Here is an 18,224-nt window from a genome sequence, read left to right on the forward strand (position 1 = left end):
CAAACAAACCACACTCAAACTCATTCTCTTGTTAATACTACTGAAATAACTTCAAGCTAAACCTAACCTACAGTGTTGTGTGATTGCTGCTCTTTAGTTAAAAATATGGAGCAATATTATTAATGCATTAATAAGTATAATCTCGTCATTCCTGCAGACGATGAGTTTCACGGACGAGTTCCGCGGGCTTGACAGAGACATCGAGGGCTCTCCTAAGCGCTGGAAGAAGGTGGTGGAGTCAGAGTGTCCAGAGAAAGAGAAACTGCCTCAGGAGTGGAAAAGCAAGAGCTCCCTGCAGAAACTCATCCTCATGCGGGCTCTTCGACCTGACCGCATGACCTATGCTGTCAGGTATAAGTGTTCATATATGTGTGTTTGTATAGTTTCTGAAACCAAAACCCAAACCAAAGTGCAGGGTATTGGGTAGGACTTACAGTTTAAGTGTAGTTCTGTTCCCTGACATTAATGAGAAATTAGTGCAATTTATTTTTTTTATGCAGGAACTTTGTGGAGGAGAAGCTGGGTGTGCAGTATACAGAAGGCAGAAAGACGGAGTTTGCACGACTGTTTAAAGAGTGTGGCCCTGCCTCTCCTGTTTTCTTCATTCTTTCTCCAGGTGTCGATCCACTCAAAGATGTGGAATCCCTTGGTAAATCTCTGTTTTCCCTTTGCTAATACTTTATTTTGACGGTCCATTTTAGATGTTTTGTAGGTAATCACTGTGTCTTTATTAATCCAAGTGCACCATCGTTTGCATTTAAAGCAGCTAATTCTTTGATAATTTTCTGATTCACATTTTGTTATTACAGTGATTTTGGAAGGCAGTTTTTGAGAAAAAAACATTGGGTAAAATATGCAAATTGTGTGCAGAGTCCAAATTATACAATACAATAAAACAGAATAGAATAGAATTCAACTTTATAGTCATTGTACAAAGCAACGAAATGCAGTTTGCGTCCATCCAGAAGTGCTTAGTAGTAAAAAAATACAAATATAAACACGTATATTACAAATGTACAGTAAATTGTTTGGGTATGGTGTGAATAAATATAAGTATGTACAGGTTATGAATGTGCATACTATGAACAGGTTATAAATATGAATGTGAAGGTGTATAAAGAGAGTATAATGAATAATATATAATATATAAGTGTGTACTTATGAACAATGTAGGTTATTTATACAGTATGTGCAATAGTGGGCAATATATTCAACAGATGAGAGAGCAGGTAAGTGGTGTTTAAGTCCATGTGTTATTAGCGTGTGTTAGGATACAGTTTGTCATTACTGTTCGGGTATCGGGAGGCAGAGTTCAGGAGTGTGACAGCGGTGGGAAAGAAGCTGTTCCGGTACTGGTGTTCTTAATGACAATAACTTTCTCTTCAGGTCATAATGGGAGACCAGTCCAGTGCATGCATGTGCTTCAGTGAACCAAAGTCTTACAATCCTTATAGGGACTTACTTGTTTAAATCGATTACACAAGCTGGTGTACTGATGTGTCACATACCACACCACAACCTTTGTTGTCAGGGATCACCAACAATATATTATACAGCAATATAAAAATATGAAAAAAAAAAAAAATATATATATATATATATATATATATATATATATTTTTTTTTTTTTTTTTCACCTATATTTTATCTATGTTTTCTATTTTTAACAGTTTTAACCATATTACTTTTTATTAGAACATCTCCTAAACTCTCTTCTAGCGAATAGAATGTGCCTCGGCCACGTACTTCAAGTTTATACATCAATGTATTGTTTCACTGCAGTAATATTTGTGTTTACTGTAGAACTTCTCACAGCAGCAACTAATACCTCACTACTACACTCAACAGATTATGAAGTGTTTAGATTCTTGTTCAAATAGTCCCTTCCACCTTAAAATTGTGCATACATTATATGGAGCTTGTAGCAGATGTTAAGTTCTTGCTTAATTTTATACATTTCTGCAAATGTTGTGCAGAACATATATAACAATAGTGTGACCAGATCTGAGATGGTGAAAAAGAGGACACGTCTCCAGGGGGTGGACTACTGACGTGCAGACTGACCAATTAAATATTTACAGAGAAGGTTATCGACCAATAACCGTAGCTCTACAGTCAGACCGTCCAATCAGAAGATTTTAGGCTGCTTTACTTCACTTAGGCCCTTCTCACTCAAACGAACCAATCGGAGTAGGGGAGGGCGGGACTAGATTGTGAACGAAACGCTTCTCGAAGTTCTATGTAAGCTCTAGAAAAACAAAATGCCGGACGTTTGTGAAATTCCGCCCGGACATTTTTTTAAGTCTAAAAAAGAGGACATGTCCGGGTAAAAGAGGACGTCGGGTCACCCTAGATAACAACAATAAACCTGGCTTATTATTTGAATGTTCTGTTCCACCTTAAAAATTACGTTCAAAGCGCCTAAAAACAGATCTACAGCCTGAAACCTGTGTGTCTTCACTGCAGCATTTAAGGTGGAATGGTAATATTGAACAATGTAACATCTACATGGTAGTAATTTACTGAGAGCAAATTTTTTTTAAAAAAAAGCTACATAGCTATTTACATGTAAAGCCTTCTCTGGCTTGTGCAGGGAAATTCAACTCTGATTCTGTGATTGTGTTTGTCAAACAGTATATTCATCTGCTCATTCGGTCTGCCCTGATACTCATTGCACCTGAGCAGAAAGGGTAACCAAAAACAGCATGAGCACTGATATACTAGGCACTGAAAACTATTGTTCTGCCCTGAATTGTGGAAAAATCTATAAAGTCTTTCATTCCTGTTCTCATTCTGTGTGTGTTTTGTTTGGGAAGGTAAGAAACTGGGCTTCACTATAGACCTGGGGAAACTACATAATGTGTCTCTTGGCCAAGGCCAGGAGGCTGTAGCGGAACAGGCTATGGAGAAGGCTTCCAAAGAGGGCCATTGGGTCATACTACAGGTGTGTGTGTGTGCTCCGTTCATTTTTTTATAGTCAGTATATTTGTTTATACTTTCTTTATTGTGTAGGAAAAGTACAGATTGAAAGAGTGGTTTTTTTGCATCTCCTAGAACATTCACCTGGTTGCAAAGTGGCTTGGTATCCTGGAGAAGCTGCTGGAACGTTGCTGTGAGAACAGTCACCATGACTACCGAGTGTTTATGAGTGCCGAGTCGTCACCCACCCCTCAGGAGCACATCATCCCACAGGGTATCCTAGAAAATTCTATCAAAATCACCAATGAACCCCCAACAGGCATGCTCGCCAACCTTCATGCAGCCCTGGACAACTTTGACCAAGTGAGAGAGAGAGAGATAATCCTGTCATCCTCATTAGATCATTTCTGTATGCGTGTATGCTCACTGTAAGTGTGTGTGTGTAGGACATCCTGGACCAGTGTTCCCGGGAGCAGGAATTTAAGACCATTCTGTTCTCACTGTGTTATTTTCACGCTTGTGTGGCTGAGAGGAGAAAGTTTGGCCCTCAGGGATGGAACCGGAAGTACCCCTTTAACACAGGAGACCTCACCATCTCTGTCAATGTTCTCTATAACTACCTTGAGGCCAACTCACAGGTTTGTGTGTGTGTGTGTGAGAGAGTGTGTACGTAAAGCTGCAGGACATATTTTAAAAGTACCTGTTGGGGTGGGGATCAATACTTAACTATTTTAAACACATGCATCATGCTTTACACCTGTTGGATTTTTTTTGGCTGCTAGGTACCATGGGAGGATCTGCGATACCTGTTTGGTGAGATCATGTATGGTGGACACATTACTGATGACTGGGACAGGAGATTATGCAGGACATATCTGGAGGAGTACATGCAGCCCAATCAAGTACATCTTGCCCTATCATATACACAGTCATTTCAGAATATTATGACCACCTCCTTGTTTCTGCACTCATTGCCCTTTTTCTCAGCTCCATACAGAAGCACTTCATATTTACAAATAAAGCCTGTAGTTCATTTCTTGCTCTGCGTACTATGTTTTCCCCTTTCACCCTGTTGTTCAATGGTCAAGAGCAACGCAGGACCACCAGAGAGCAGGTTTGATTTGGGTATTGGATCATTCTCTGCGCTGCAGTGACACTGACATGGTGGTGGTGTGTTAGTGTGTGTTGCGCCGATAACAGTGGATCAGACACAGCAGTGATGCTTGAGTTTTTAAACCCTATGGCCACTCATTGTCCACTCTGTTAGACTCACGTACTTTGCTGGTTCACCTTGTCGAAGACAGGATATTTTTGGATGGTAGCCAACTCTTAGTCCAGCAGTGACACTGAGGGTGTTTAAAACCTTTAGCAGCACTGCTGTGTCTGATCCACTCATACCAGAACACAACACAGTAACACACCACCAACATGTCGGTGGCACTGCAGTGCAGAGAATGCTCCATTATCCAAATATGGGGATCCTCTGAGGGTCCTGACCATTGAAGAGCTGGGTGAAATGAGGGTAACACTGTATCCAGATAAAAACAGTTTGACTACAGCTTGTAATTGTGTCAATGGAGCTGATAAAATGGACAATGAATTAGATACAAAGTAGCCATTCCTATCTGCTGACTTGTATAGTCTTGTACTCTACATAGTACTTACACAGATAACCTTATTAGCTATTCCACTGGCACACTCGCACAAATCTTTCTCATTTGCACCCCCCTCACAGTTTGACAGGAAGTTGGCTTTGGCTCCAGGCTTCATTGTGCCCTCTAACCTGGACTATCAGGGTTACCACAACTACATAGATGAGATGCTTCCCCACGAGAGCCCAGTGCATTATGGCCTTCACCCCAATGCCGAGATTGAATTTCTGACAGTTACATCGGACAACCTGTTTCACACACTGCTAGAACTACAGACCAGAGACTCGTCCATGGGGGAGGGATCATCCCAGAGCACTGAAGAGAAGGTCTGCTTGAGGGGTGGTTAAATATTGTTCAGCACTGTCTTTTCTATGTGTTTGTCTCTAGGATCACAGTAACTCTTCGGTGGCTCTGTTGAATGGTCTGTGTTTGATTGACTGGTAATGACACCTAGACACTTACTCAGATTGGTTTTACGGTTCTACACCTGTTTTTCTCAATACTGTGCAAAAGTCACAGACAATCCTTGAGTCCACCCAAGTTTCCAGTCAAACAGCCAATTATACCTTTATTTTTCAGCATTAGGAAAAACATTACACAGAAGTCTTAAGTATAATATACATATTTTTTCAGGATGTTTTAAGCCTTTTTCCTTTATTTCAACTTCAACTTTTGAAGTGATTTTTTAAGTCTGCAGGGGTGCGGTCTTTGAAGCTGGTTGGTTTTTCTACTTCTGCCAAGTCCCCTGGGACTTGGTACCAATCCATTGTTCTGAGAACACCTGCAGTTTGCTTGATTTGAAGTCATATTTTTGTCTGTCTTTTTATTTTTAATGGTTTCTTGGCATCCCATCAAATCCATTGTATTAAGTTTTCTCTAAAAAATGAAGGCTTTGCAGCTGTTTGTCTGACACTTTTGGTCTATCAGTCTTTGTTTGATTGTTGAGTCATATTTTCATTTCATTTTTTAAGAGATCTTTTCTTCCTTTTTGTAGTAAATGTTTTTTTTTATTATTAACTCAAAACGTGTATGTTATGGACATAAATATTTGTTTCTGAGTTTTGCAAAGTACTAAACGTCATGGTCACTAGTTGAAGTTGCAAATGTAGAAACTGTTTGAGTATTAATTTTTTTATTAATTTAGCTGCAGGTCCCTAATTACCGTATGGAATATATACATTTTTATTAATAGTAGCTTAAGATTTAATAATATAGTAAGCAGTATTTGAAAATGCATGAGTTGTATCAGTAAACTGGTACATAAATATCTGCTGGTGTTTGTAGCATATAAATAAGTGGTAGATTGATGCTTTAGAAACGTAGTGGACGTAGTTTGTTTCACATTGTTTTGCCTCACTCAAAATATCAGGTGAAGACCCTTTTGGATGACATCCTGGAGAAACTTCCAGAGGAGTACAACATGTCAGACATAACGTCCAAAACTGCTGAACGGACTCCATACATTCTGGTGTGCTTCCAGGAGTGTGAACGCATGAACATGCTCATCGGTGAAATACGACGTTCGCTCAAAGAACTGGATCTGGGATTAAAGGTCTTTTTTAAATTGAGTGTAATAGAGTGGAAAGAATGGAATTAGATGTGATTTAAAAATTTGAGCAAGATTTAAAAATATTCAACATATGTTTTCAAGATCAAACCTCCCAAAAATTTGAATGTGACCTCAAAAGCAAAAATGGAGACTGTAGATTTTACAAAAAACTCCTTCAGCTCGCTCACTCAGTTTTGAGTGTGTAGTGGGTATAGCTCCACACTAAATGGTAAGGGTTGGAGTGACATCTCAGTTAGTGGTTAAGGGACTTTGGAAAGCTGTATTTGCTTATGAAGGCTATGTTCACGGATTCTATGATAGTACAATACAGCAGTTGAGACGCTTGGCTTCAGCTTACAGTACTGTGGCATTAATACTTTGTGCTAAAGCATTATTCATTTTGACATCCGTAGTCAGCGTTGAGTGGAGACTGTATGAAAACAACTTCTCCAAAATGTCAGCGTTTCAGGAGAGGGAAAAACATTCTTCCAAAGATTTGTAAACCACTTCTCATGGTCCATTCATTATGAAATACTCACATAATGTGATGAAAACATGTACGTGTGTGTACCCATTTCTGTTTCTGGTAGGGGGAGTTGGCTATATCTTCAGAGATGGAACAGATACAGACAGCTTTATTCTTTGATAATGTTCCTGACACTTGGACTAGACTGGCTTATCCATCTACCTACAGCCTGGCTCAGTGGTAACACACACCTACACACTCACACACATACTTTAAAAAGGCTATCACTACTACCAAAGCCTGTACTAGGAAGGCACAGTGCTGATATTTCATGCTGGATCACAGGTACAATGATGTGCTGCTTCGCTGCAGAGAGCTGGACAGTTGGACTCAAGATCTCTCACTGCCTAGTGTAGTCTGGCTATCAGGACTGTTCAACCCTCAATCTTTCCTCACAGGTAACTCAGCCATGCTTCATTTCTATGGAAATTAGGTTAAGCCCCTTAAATTAGTAGAGAATGTCAAACAATGTTTCCAAAGTTTAAAGAAAAAAAATGCCTTTTAAACTTTCTCTTAGTTTTTTTCTCACAAATTCACACTTAACGTATTCCTGTGTTTTGTAGCCGTGATGCAAAGCTTGGCACGTAAGAACGAGTGGCCACTCGACAAAATGACTCTAACAGTAGATGTGACCAAAAAATTCAAGGAGGAATTCAACCAGCCTGCCAGAGAGGGCGCCTATGTATACGGCCTTTATATGGAAGGTCTGACACTTCACAGCAAATATATTTCACTCTCTTAAAGAAACATCATTTTCAATATATACTCCATGATGTCAGCAAAATTGTTATTTTCTTCATTAAAATATGCTATACTTCCTTGTGCGTGTATGTGATGTGACATAAAGGGTCCCCCACTCTGCCTGCAGGTGCACGCTGGGATATCCAGAATGGAACACTCACTGAGGCAAGGCTAAAGGAGTTAACTCCCAGCATGCCTGTCATTGCAGTGCGTGCAGTTCCCAATGACCGACAGGAGACACGTAACATCTACGAGTGTCCAGTCTACAAGACCAAACTGAGAGCCAACACATACGTCTGGACCTTTAATCTTAAAAGCAGAGAGAGGCCAGCCAAATGGGTGCTCGCTGGTGTGGCACTCCTGCTTAGTGTGTGAGGTGAGAAAGACTAAGAGTATATGCAGCTGTGGTTCGTGCGACATGCTGCTTTTATTCTAAGGACACATTCTCGGAGAACACACTTCTGCATGTTTTAACAAACAGTTAAATTGCAAATATTTCTTACGTTTTACTCTGGACGACGTGTTCTTGTAAATGACTGCAGGTTTGATTCATATTTAATATCACCACATAGCACACTTTCTTAGGCATTCTGTTGTTTATTCATTTACATAAATATGTTTTTTAATCAACTCTTTTAGTATTGACAATATACAGCATAATACAAAGCAATATACTGCTTATATCCAAGAGAAGGAAACATTCTAATTTGATGTAGTGTGTTGCGTTGTATAAAATACAGTGGCAAACATTTAAAAATGCATTAAAAACAATTTTATTTGTGAAGAGCACTAGATTTAAAAAGTGACACTGTACAGAAAGTTTTGCAGTGCTTGTGCAAAAGGTTGCAAATTGTATAGTATCGCACTCTTGCTGTGTCACATTCAACTGGCACTAAGCTCAGTTCTGAGGCCACATGTATCAAACCCCTCAGAGAGGGACTCTAGGATCAGTTGGTGCCTCGCATTATCCCACTTGCATTATCCAACACAGAACAGGAAAGAGCTGATCGTAGATAAGTATACTTTGTTGCTTAATACATATAGGCTCGGAAACAGTATACACTTCCTTTTCAACTGGTAGCTTATTAAAACATGGAAATGAATTGTGTTAAACACTTTTGTGAACTCGGTTAAAATGGTGATAGAGCAGAATATATTCACCAACACCTGCAACAGAAATTGCTGTTCAAATGGCAAATGATGGAAATGGGTAAGTTAAGCTTTAGAGAGCCTCGGCCATTAATACATTTCTGCTATGACGAGGAAACATCGTATTTCCATTTCTCAATGACTATACTTTTTAGAATTTAAATCCTGACTTAGCTTTTAAACTTTTAATAGCCGACAGCTAACACTTAAAGATGTTTTGTAGTTATTAGCTGAGAAGTCTAAAGGTTTCCTTTCTCTTGCAGAGCTGTGTAGAATGTAGAATTCCTGGCAACATCAATATTTTAAACTACCTCACCTCTAATAATTAACATCGTCATTCATCAGACTTTCTATAGTAGGTGGTCCCTGTAAGAATGCTTAAACATGCATATGAGATTACACTGAAGACCCCGGAAGACTATTTTCAGTGTGGTGCCTTTAGTCTCTGGAGTACATTATGACATACAACTAAAAGGACTAACTTTGGTTAAAACATGCAGTTCAGCTGTACTTATATGTATTACATAACTCATCATATTACACACTGTAGTCATGTGGTAAGTTAGCCTACAGTTGAAGGATTATGCAAGACATTTCAGTGGATATAACATAGTTTATAAACATAGGTACTGATGCCTGTTACAATGAGGGCAGTCTTGATTCCAGCACAAGTTCTACAAGAAAATCTGGGATCAAGTCTGATTTTCTTCAGTGCTCAAGTAAGAGTGCTGTCCATTAGATTTATGTCAAATAAATTACAGAATCAAGTGGAGAACATAACCTTTCCACCCCAAATTGCAGAAAAAAAAAACTCTTTGATTATTACCTGGGTCTAGGGTATATATTCGTCCTAATACTTGTTTTTACCTTTATTATAAAGAATCTAATAATATATATATATATATCTCAAATGGGCATAATGCATATATTTACCTCCAGTAATTCACTCTTGAATGTAATAGGAATACACACAGATGAAGTAAATGAGATACAAAATAAAACTTTCAAATCCCTGTTAATCAGCAGCATACAGGGGACCCTTTAGTAGCCACGATGTAACTTACCACAGTAGAGGCCTACTTTTGTTACAATAAAATAAATAAACAATGAAAAATAAATGAGAACATCTGAGTACAGTTGGGTTCCTGAAAGACACACTCAAGTCAACATGCACCTACCAAACTCAATACTGAGGCACAATTCTGCAATACTGGCGAACAAAGGGTTGGCTACAATGTGGTGGTTTAGCATCAACAGCCCATGAATATTAAGAGGGATAATGGAGATAATAATGGGGATCAAAAGAAATCAAGATATTCTGAGATGATGTCATAGTCCTTTAGTGGGTTTCAGTTCAAGTAAAGCCTGCTCCTGAATACCAGGAGAATAATATATCAATTTTTTCATTAAAAGTGATATTTGAGGGGGGGGGAAAAAACATGCCCAAGTCATGTGATCAGCAGCACAACAGTCTTTTTATAAACATGCAACAAAAACAACACATTCTTCCCAGCATGCATCTCTCCTGTTGCTACGGTTGCATGTCCAGCGCACCTGTTCTCTGGTCGCGTTCCTACAGGCATATTTACACAGTAAGAATTGTGTGTGGTCTTACTGGAGAAATACATTCGTCACTCTTTATACATCTGTGCGCTGAAGTGGAAAAAAAAAAAAAAAAGTTTGGAAGATGATATAGTGTACTTTGCATACAGTATTTCAGTTCCCCCCCCCCCTCTCTCTCTCTCTCTCTCTCTCTCTCTCTATCTCCCTTTTACCCTGAGTCTAGCTTGAGCTGGTTTCCAGTGTTCAGTCAGAGAGGAGAATGATCCTGGGATAGCTTTCTGCTGAAAGGCATGTTTATAATGCATTATAACTTGTTACACATATGAACATTGGTATGAGTTTATTAAAAAATAAATAATGCATTTATTTCTCCAGTGTTAGTTGTCACAGATCCCCAGCTGCTGTCTTAATCTTCCCACCAGCAGTCTGGAAGTGTGAAGACAGGGACGTGCTTCTTGAGAGCATCATCTGGCCATGGGTGACTAAAGAATCATCAGGATTCAAACTCACAAGCTCTTATAGACAGCTGTGTCTCCTAAACATTCCCTCTTAATTACATTACCACAGGTGTTATAATGCACTATAACCATGCTCATTGACTTAATGCTACTTCCCCTGAAGTCCAGGGTCAGAGCAGGGCCTGTGGAGCTCTATTGTTGAGCCGTTGCTAGGCGATGAGTCCGGGAGGGAGGCCTGTCTGACTGACAGCTGCAGAGCCCTCCTTTGTGGCGAATCAGACAAGTCCTTTTCGCGCTGCTTTAGTCCAGTCTCCACCTCCCATTCTCTGTCCCTCACCAATGGGGTCAACCTGCTTCCGTCAGAGGTCGTCTCCATGGTAGCAGTGAGTGTGGAGTCTTTGGATCTGTCATCAAGCTGTTCCAAATCAGGACTCTGCAAAGGTTAATGAATATAGATATTTAGCTGCAAACTTGTTTTTATAAGATGGCAGTTTAGTCAGTCTCAAGTCAGGTCTTAAATCTTCAGCAGGAAGGTGTTACCTCTGTCTGTATAGCAGTAACCGGCTGCACTCTGATGGCTGGCTTTTGAAATTCTGGGGTAGAGGCTACAGTGCTGTATGCTGGGGGTCCCAGTGCACTCTGCCTCTGCAGCAGCTGCAGAATAGCCTGGATATCAGTTGTCATCTGAGCTTCCAATCTACGTATACGCAAAAGAAACACTCATTACTTCATAGCACGAACACCAGAGGGCAACAAATCACAAGCAGAAGCCATAGTCTCTCTCTCTGATTCTCTCTTTCTTGCTCTCTCACCTGTTCAGGTGTTCCTGCAGCAAATCCAGCCGTTGCTCCATTTCCCTGAACGTGATGTCACTTTCGCAGTCAGCTCCACCCTCTCTGTCCTGAGTTTGTGCTGAGTCATCGATGTTCCCACAAGGCCATCCTTCAGCACACACATCTGAGGACACACACAGGCCCAGTGCTATTAATTACAGCTACAGAAACAGAAAATAAGCAGAACATTCTGTACAGAGCATATTATATTTAAACACACACACACAGAGCAACACGCAACGACACAAAAACAGGGGCAATATGTAAAAGCAGGCACAGCGCAAAATGTGCCTTGAGGTGACCACAGTGTACCTGGATATGAAGGTTAATCTACTAAGACTGCAGCTAATCACGCAAAAGACTTGTTAATAAACAAAAGGGTTTTTGCATGGAGTTTGCAAAACACAAGTGACTGCGTTTACATGCATTTAATAATCCGTCCTTAATCACATTTCTGCTGTTTGATCTTTCGAGTGGTCATTTAAACCACATGCACATGTTTGTTTTTGTTTTTTTTCAGATTTCTTGGTCCGCACATGCGCAGAAATGTATCCAGGCAGAATGTAGAGTCTGGCAATGTTCTCTCAAAATTCTGTATCTGAAAAATCCATTAAGTACCACTCACTCCCGCCCAGTCCTCAGTACAAGCACATTTCCAGCATCTTGGGTCTCTCTCTGTAACATGCACTGTGTTTAAAAGAACAGACACTCATTTAAAAAAGCTCATCTCCCTCTCAGCAGCAGTGTAGAGAAAGCTATGAAAAAAGCAGCACTGTTTGATATTAGAAAAAGCATAAGAAAATAACATCCATCTGCAGGTAAAGTGGGTCCATGTTTTATGTCACTGTTTTCCCATTATCTGATTTCCTAAGTGCATGTACAGCTATCAGATTATTAAGTGCGTAGAAACACACTCTGTTTGCTGCCATTCATTCATTCATCCATTATCTGTAACCCTTATCCAGTTCAGGGTCGTGGTGGGTCCAGAGCCTACCTGGAATCATTAGGGGCAATGTGGGAATACACCCTGGAGGGGGTGCCAGTCCTTCACAAGGCAACACAGACACACACACACCTACAGACACTTTTGAGTCAACAATCCACTTACCAACGTGTGTTTTTGGACTGTGGGAGGAAACCGGAGCACCCGGAGGAAACCCACACGGACACAGGGAGAACACACCAATTCCTCACAGACAGTCACCCGGAGGAAACCCATGCAGACACAGGGAGAACACACCACACTCCTCACAGACAGTCACCCGGAGGAAACCCACGCAGACACAGGGAGAACACACCACACTCCTCACAGACAGTCACCCGGAGGAAACCCACGCAGACACAGGGAGAACACACCACACTCCTCACAGACAGTCACCCAGAGCGGGAATCGAACCCACAACCTCCAGGCCCCTGGAGTTGTCTGACTGCGACACTACCTGCTGCGCCACCGTGCCGCCCGTTTGCTGCCATTGTTAAAGCAAATATCTCAACAATTCATATTCCAAGAACTTAATAACAAATTAGGTCTAGTTTGAAAAAACATTAAAAAAAATCATAAAAATAATCAGGCTATGACTGTGTAATATCTCCATGCGTTTGTGAGCAGTTCTATAGATGTGTATTGTCTAATTGTCCTCTCATTACTACACATTTAAAGGTGTGCTGGCTTTGTACATAATCAGTGGGCAGACTGTGTTCTGATTTGAATCTAAAGCTGCCAACAAGTGGCTTAGTACATCAGCTGATCTGCTGAGGTGTGACGTATCCGCATGCAAATAGGTGTTTGCCGAAGCCAAAGCAATACAAATCTGTTCCTTCTTTACAAGAAACAACATTGTGAGTAATCTATTAGTTTCACTGTACGATGTGCATTGCAGCAGGCAATGACTGAGAGTGATGGAGAGAAACAGAGAGAGCTTCCTACAGAGAGTATAATGGTGTGCAAAGCTCTGCAGCTGTTCGGATAGACGGCCCTGAGGGATAATAACAGTATTCAGCGCTTCAGGAGCTCCACACTGAGACACAAACTCATGTTTAAGAGCGGGCGCCGCATTAACACCTTTCAGCGAAACTATCATAAAGCTATAACTATATTATAATGATCACTTACAAACCAGCAATCACTGCATCATTCTTACTCCCATTGACTTGTTCTTGTGTGTCTGTGTGCTTCACGTGTGGATGTGTGACACTACCGTTGTAAAAGGCTGTGTTCCCAGCACAGACTTTGGTGTTTGAATCAGAGAGAGTGTTCAAGTCGAGAGGGAAGGAGTGGCCCAGCACCCCCAAAGTCAGCTTTCTTTTTTCTTCCTTTTCGCCCTCCTCTTTCTTGCCTGTTCTCTTGTCTTCTTCCTCCACCTCCACCTCCTCCTCCTCCTCCTCCTCCTCTTCATGCTGTAGTGGGTGAGCATCCATCTCTCTCCCTCTTTCGTTCTCCGTCTCTCTTTGTCGGCTTGGAGTGCCTGAAGGAAGAAACAGAATGTACTTGGCTACAGTGACATATGCAGGTACTCCTATATGTCAAAATGTCATTTTGCTTGGCATTGTTCACCTGATCACCCTGCAGAAGAGAATGAGGGAGAGAGAGAGAGAGATAATGGAACTTTGTAGGAGAAGTGATGTTACACACAGAAACGGATATGAATTGGGAGGGATTAACTAACTCGGACAGGTCACACAGGGACAGTGATCTGAGAGCTCCCCCTATAGGGTGATGAAGCACACGAAATCCTCGCACTCCTATCAGCAGCCACCGACTAACAGCAAGCACTTATACCAACCGCCACCATAGCAACTGGCCAAAGCCCAGACTGAAGAGATGAAAGGATGAGGGAGGAGGGGTAGGGGAGAAAAAGAGAATGTAGCGAGGGAGCCATCAAAATGGTTTTTCTCCAGCTTATCAGTCTCATATACTCTAGTCTACTATAAAGGTCTTGAGTGTTTGAGTACATTTCTCTGAATACAGAAAGGAGGGGAGGATGGAAAGACAATAGAAGAGAGCACAGCTTTACCTGCAGGTTGCTTGCTCTTAAAGCAGGTTTTAGACCTGCTGTTCTGCTCTTCTTGGTCTGAGTCACTCCCTGCAGTGTACAGGTCCCTCTGGCGAAGTGTGTTTAACTGGAATAGGAAACAAGGGGATTGTATGTTAAATGAACTGCACATTTTATTGATATGATACCACATATACAGTACTATACAAAAGCTTTATGCACCAGAGGTTATGAGATTTAAATGCTATTCATCTGAGCAGTAAGTGTTTATTTGCTAAAACAAAAAATAGCACCCAACATTAGAATAAAATCAAATAACATTATTCCAGTGAATGTGTGATATTCTGTGTGAGAATGTGTTGGTTTAAGGTTTTCCAAATCATTTCTTATTATTTGACGTTATCATCCATTACCTAGTTTCACTAGTTAAATTCATTCATTCATTATCTGTAACCCTTATCTAGTTCAGGTTCGCGGTGGGTCCAGAGCCTACCTGGAATCATTGGGCGCAAGGCGGGAATACACCCTGGAGGGGGCGCCAGTCCTTCACAGGGCAACACACACACGCACACACACACCCCTACGGACACTTTTGAGTCATCAATTCACCTACCAAAGTGTGTTTTTGGACTGTGGGAGGAAACCGGCGGACCCGGAGGAAACCCACGCAGACACAGGGAGAACACACCACACTCCTCACAGACAATCACCCGGAGGAAACCCACGCAGACACAGGGAGAACACACCACACTCCTCACAGACAGTCACCCGGAGGAAACCCACGCAGACACAGGGAGAACACACCACACTCCTCACAGACAGTCACCCGGAGCGGGACTCGAACCCACAACCTCCAGGTCCCTGTAGCTGTGTGACTGCGACACCTACCTGTTTATGTGTTTTTAATTTAACCAGTTGAGGCATTGGGTGCATGTAAAGGTGCATCTCTACCTTGGTGTTCTCATCACGCAGATTAAAGGTGAGATCCAGATTAGACCAGAAGTAGTCTGCAAACTCTGGGTACATTTCCAGCACCTCCAGTAGCTCCTCTCTATCCAGGGTGTGCAGGTCACAGTAGCTGAGTGCCCGCACATCAGCGTTGGCTTTGCCAGGTTTAGCGTATAAGTGGATCATTTCACCAAAGATGTCGTTCTTGCCTGTGCCACAGAGAGTGAGAAAATAAAGCAAAGGGATAAATGAACAGGAAAAAACGGAATCAAAACATGTATTTAATATGTATGAGGTGCCATGAAAGTAGTATGTCCATGTCGTCTGAGAATTTCAAACCAACACACTTGATTTTCTTACATTCAGTTTGTTTATACACAAAAGAAGGGGTTATCTGCTAGGGATTATTCATTCATTCATTATCTGTAACCCTTATCCAATTTAGGGTCGCAGGGGGTCCAGAGCCTACCTGGAATCATTGGGCGCAAGGCGGGAATACACCCTGGAGGGGACGCCAGTCCTTCACAGGGCAACACACACACTTGCTAGGGATTATCTCCTTTTTAAATGTGTGATTTGTGAGGATCTAATCTAAATAATTTATGATGTTTCTTTACGTTTCAGGTAAACAACACTGATCATATTCATAAAATCTGTTTCATGTTGGAGTCCTAGCCTTTGAAACAGGGCAACAGACAGTGTAATCACAATGGCAATGGGCCGTGACCAGGCACTGATATATTCCGCTTGATCTTACAAGCTGTGTGTGTGTGTAGTTGTCTGCAAATACTGGCATTCGCTAGCTACAGATCAGGTATTCTGTTGTTCTAAAACATGGACGGTTAAGAAAGGCCAAGGCCTGGCATCTTATTTTACACCCCGATGGCTCATCAAAGGTCAGAGCTGACCAAGATAAAAAAACAGCCGCTGATCTGGACTGCCGTCACCTGTCACTGACTAGGTTTAGGGTGTTAGTCGGTGTTAAAGGGCTGGTGATACAAGATCCTTAAGGTCAAGGTCTGTGCTTTCAGTGGAGTTTTGAGTTTGTTATGCTGAGGCTGTGAGTGCTGCTGGAGCAGTTTGAGTTCGTTGATGTAATACACACTGGGCTGGTGGTAATAACTACTGCCATGTAATGAAGAGCCTGTCTGTGATTTCTCATAATAGATTTCTGCTGATAATGAGGTTTCTGCTGAAACCCATGAGCACATATATGAAACAGTAGAAGCTTTCCTCAGCATTTCTGCAAGTTTGCAGAGTAATTTTGCTGAGTTGAATATGTGTGTGTGTGTGTTTGTATGTGGGTTACAGTGTCCCCCTGCTTTCTTCCCCTGGCCTTATTATGTCGCTGTTGGCTTGCTTGGAGAATGAAAAATGGGCCGTTTAAATTCGGCTTACCCTGCCCCACCTTGCATGTGTGTGAGAGTGAGTGTGTACCAAAAATAGTGTGTGTCAGTGTGGTTGTATGTGTATAAGTTAACTAAAGAAAAGTTTAGTGAGAGATATAAATATAACTGCTAATAATTCTAAAAAACAACAACCACTGTCTCTGTAGCCACTCCATCATTTTGAGCTGACCATCAGGAAATATATAAAAAACTTCATCCACCACAGCTCCCTCTCTCAGCTCTTTCCCTTTCCTCTTCGCCAACCCTCTCCCCTGAATGATGAGAAGGTTTCAGCTCCTCTACAGTAAACACTATCTCCGTCTCTAGTGTATTCTGTATATATCCTGCTGTTTTGTTCCCGCAGACCAATTAAGACATTTTTATGGACCAGGCGGCTAACGCAATTAGCTAAACACACAGCTCAGCTTACACAGCTAAACACTTAAACAGTATGTGTGTTCGTGTGTTTACAATACACTGTAAAAACCTAATCACAAACCAACATCACTCTAAATCTGAAAGTTCATCACTTCTTTACCTATTTGCTAGTTCTGTTTGGAGAATAGCAATAAAACCTGCCCAGAGGGGAACCAAAACATCCTGAATATGAGGCAAAAAAAAAGAGCTGCTTTTGAACGCTAACTCACCACTTAATAGTTCTATGTGCTGGAAGACAATCGAAAATGCTCAGATTACATCATCTGACAGATGCCTGTGTTAGCTAGCACCATGAACAGCAGGGAAGGGGGAGAGAAAGGCCATTTGTGCTCGCTGAGGCATTACCAAGGACTGAAGCATAATTAAAACACAGTTAAACAACAAGGTTATGAGCTTAGCATGAAACCAACATGGACTTGTTTTCGAGAGCACTGGTACTAATGTCCACTCTTTCACGTAGTTGATCCTCAAACAGACCGACAGAGAGGGACGAGGAAACACGAGATAATGTGAAAAGGGGTTGAGAAATATCACAAAACCAAGTTAAAATCACATAAATGAGTGGAGGATTCGGTAAAAGCGGATGCAGAAGTCAGTAGCAGGATATATACATTCTGAGATGTGCAGCTGATGCAGTGATTGTTAGTCTGCATATGGAATCTGTTGTAATTGTGAGAATACAGCACAGCAGAGATTGTACTTCCACATGTTTTGTGTGAACAGGAAAAGTGTGAGTCTCTTCTATAAGTCATTTATTGTACTGAATTGATCGCCTGGTTCGGGAACTTAAGTGTGCAGAATAAGAATCATCTCTATAACATACTTCTGGTAGCGAGTGGCGAGACAGATACAGACCAGCTATTAAATTATGAATTTCAGCTTCTTCCTCCTAAGCCTCTTTCACACATCAACTCCGGAGAATATCTAAACAAACGCCGGAGTATTGGATCCGGAGGTGTCCCGGGGTGGCTTTTCACACATGCAGCTCACAGCAGAGATTGTCTGTATCAGGGTCCAGAGCCTACCTGGAGTCATTGGGCGCAAGGCGGGAATACACCCTGGAGGGG

At 41.4% G+C, this 18,224-nt stretch overlaps 2 protein-coding genes across 6 annotated transcripts in view; one reads left to right on the forward strand and one right to left on the reverse strand.

Moving 5' to 3' along the window:
- dnah9l (dynein, axonemal, heavy polypeptide 9 like) overlaps nt 1-18,224 on the forward strand; it is an 83,994-nt gene that overhangs the window by 34,338 nt on the left and 31,432 nt on the right. For 3 of the 5 annotated variants that reach the window (XM_066663716.1, XM_066663715.1, XM_066663713.1), the window contains exons 13-24: nt 158-351; nt 501-649; nt 2,817-2,944; nt 3,055-3,282; nt 3,366-3,557; nt 3,702-3,821; nt 4,655-4,897; nt 5,941-6,123; nt 6,711-6,826; nt 6,932-7,044; nt 7,210-7,350; nt 7,515-7,763. In XM_066663716.1, coding sequence (XP_066519813.1) covers nt 158-351; nt 501-649; nt 2,817-2,944; nt 3,055-3,282; nt 3,366-3,557; nt 3,702-3,821; nt 4,655-4,897; nt 5,941-6,123; nt 6,711-6,826; nt 6,932-7,044; nt 7,210-7,350; nt 7,515-7,762 — 2,055 coding nt within the window. In that variant the 3' untranslated portion in view covers nt 7,763. Of the gene's footprint in view, nt 1-157; nt 352-500; nt 650-2,816; nt 2,945-3,054; nt 3,283-3,365; nt 3,558-3,701; nt 3,822-4,654; nt 4,898-5,940; nt 6,124-6,710; nt 6,827-6,931; nt 7,045-7,209; nt 7,351-7,514; nt 10,673-11,377; nt 11,459-18,224 lie in introns of those variants that run through there. The other 2 variants (XM_066663714.1, XM_066663717.1) reach the window with 2 other exon arrangements.
- kcnh7 (potassium channel, voltage gated eag related subfamily H, member 7) overlaps nt 10,685-18,224 on the reverse strand; it is a 55,686-nt gene continuing 48,146 nt past the window's right edge. The window contains exons 11-16 of the mRNA XM_066663718.1: nt 15,335-15,540; nt 14,405-14,510; nt 13,589-13,855; nt 11,370-11,514; nt 11,098-11,254; nt 10,685-10,990 (exon numbers count right to left, since the gene is read on the reverse strand). Of these exons, the coding sequence (XP_066519815.1) occupies nt 10,706-10,990; nt 11,098-11,254; nt 11,370-11,514; nt 13,589-13,855; nt 14,405-14,510; nt 15,335-15,540 (1,166 nt within the window). The 3' untranslated portion in view covers nt 10,685-10,705. The remainder of the gene's footprint in view (nt 10,991-11,097; nt 11,255-11,369; nt 11,515-13,588; nt 13,856-14,404; nt 14,511-15,334; nt 15,541-18,224) is intronic.

Source organism: Hoplias malabaricus, chromosome 3 (assembly GCF_029633855.1).
Source record: "Hoplias malabaricus isolate fHopMal1 chromosome 3, fHopMal1.hap1, whole genome shotgun sequence".
In the NCBI taxonomy this organism is placed as follows: Eukaryota; Metazoa; Chordata; class Actinopteri; order Characiformes; family Erythrinidae; genus Hoplias; species Hoplias malabaricus.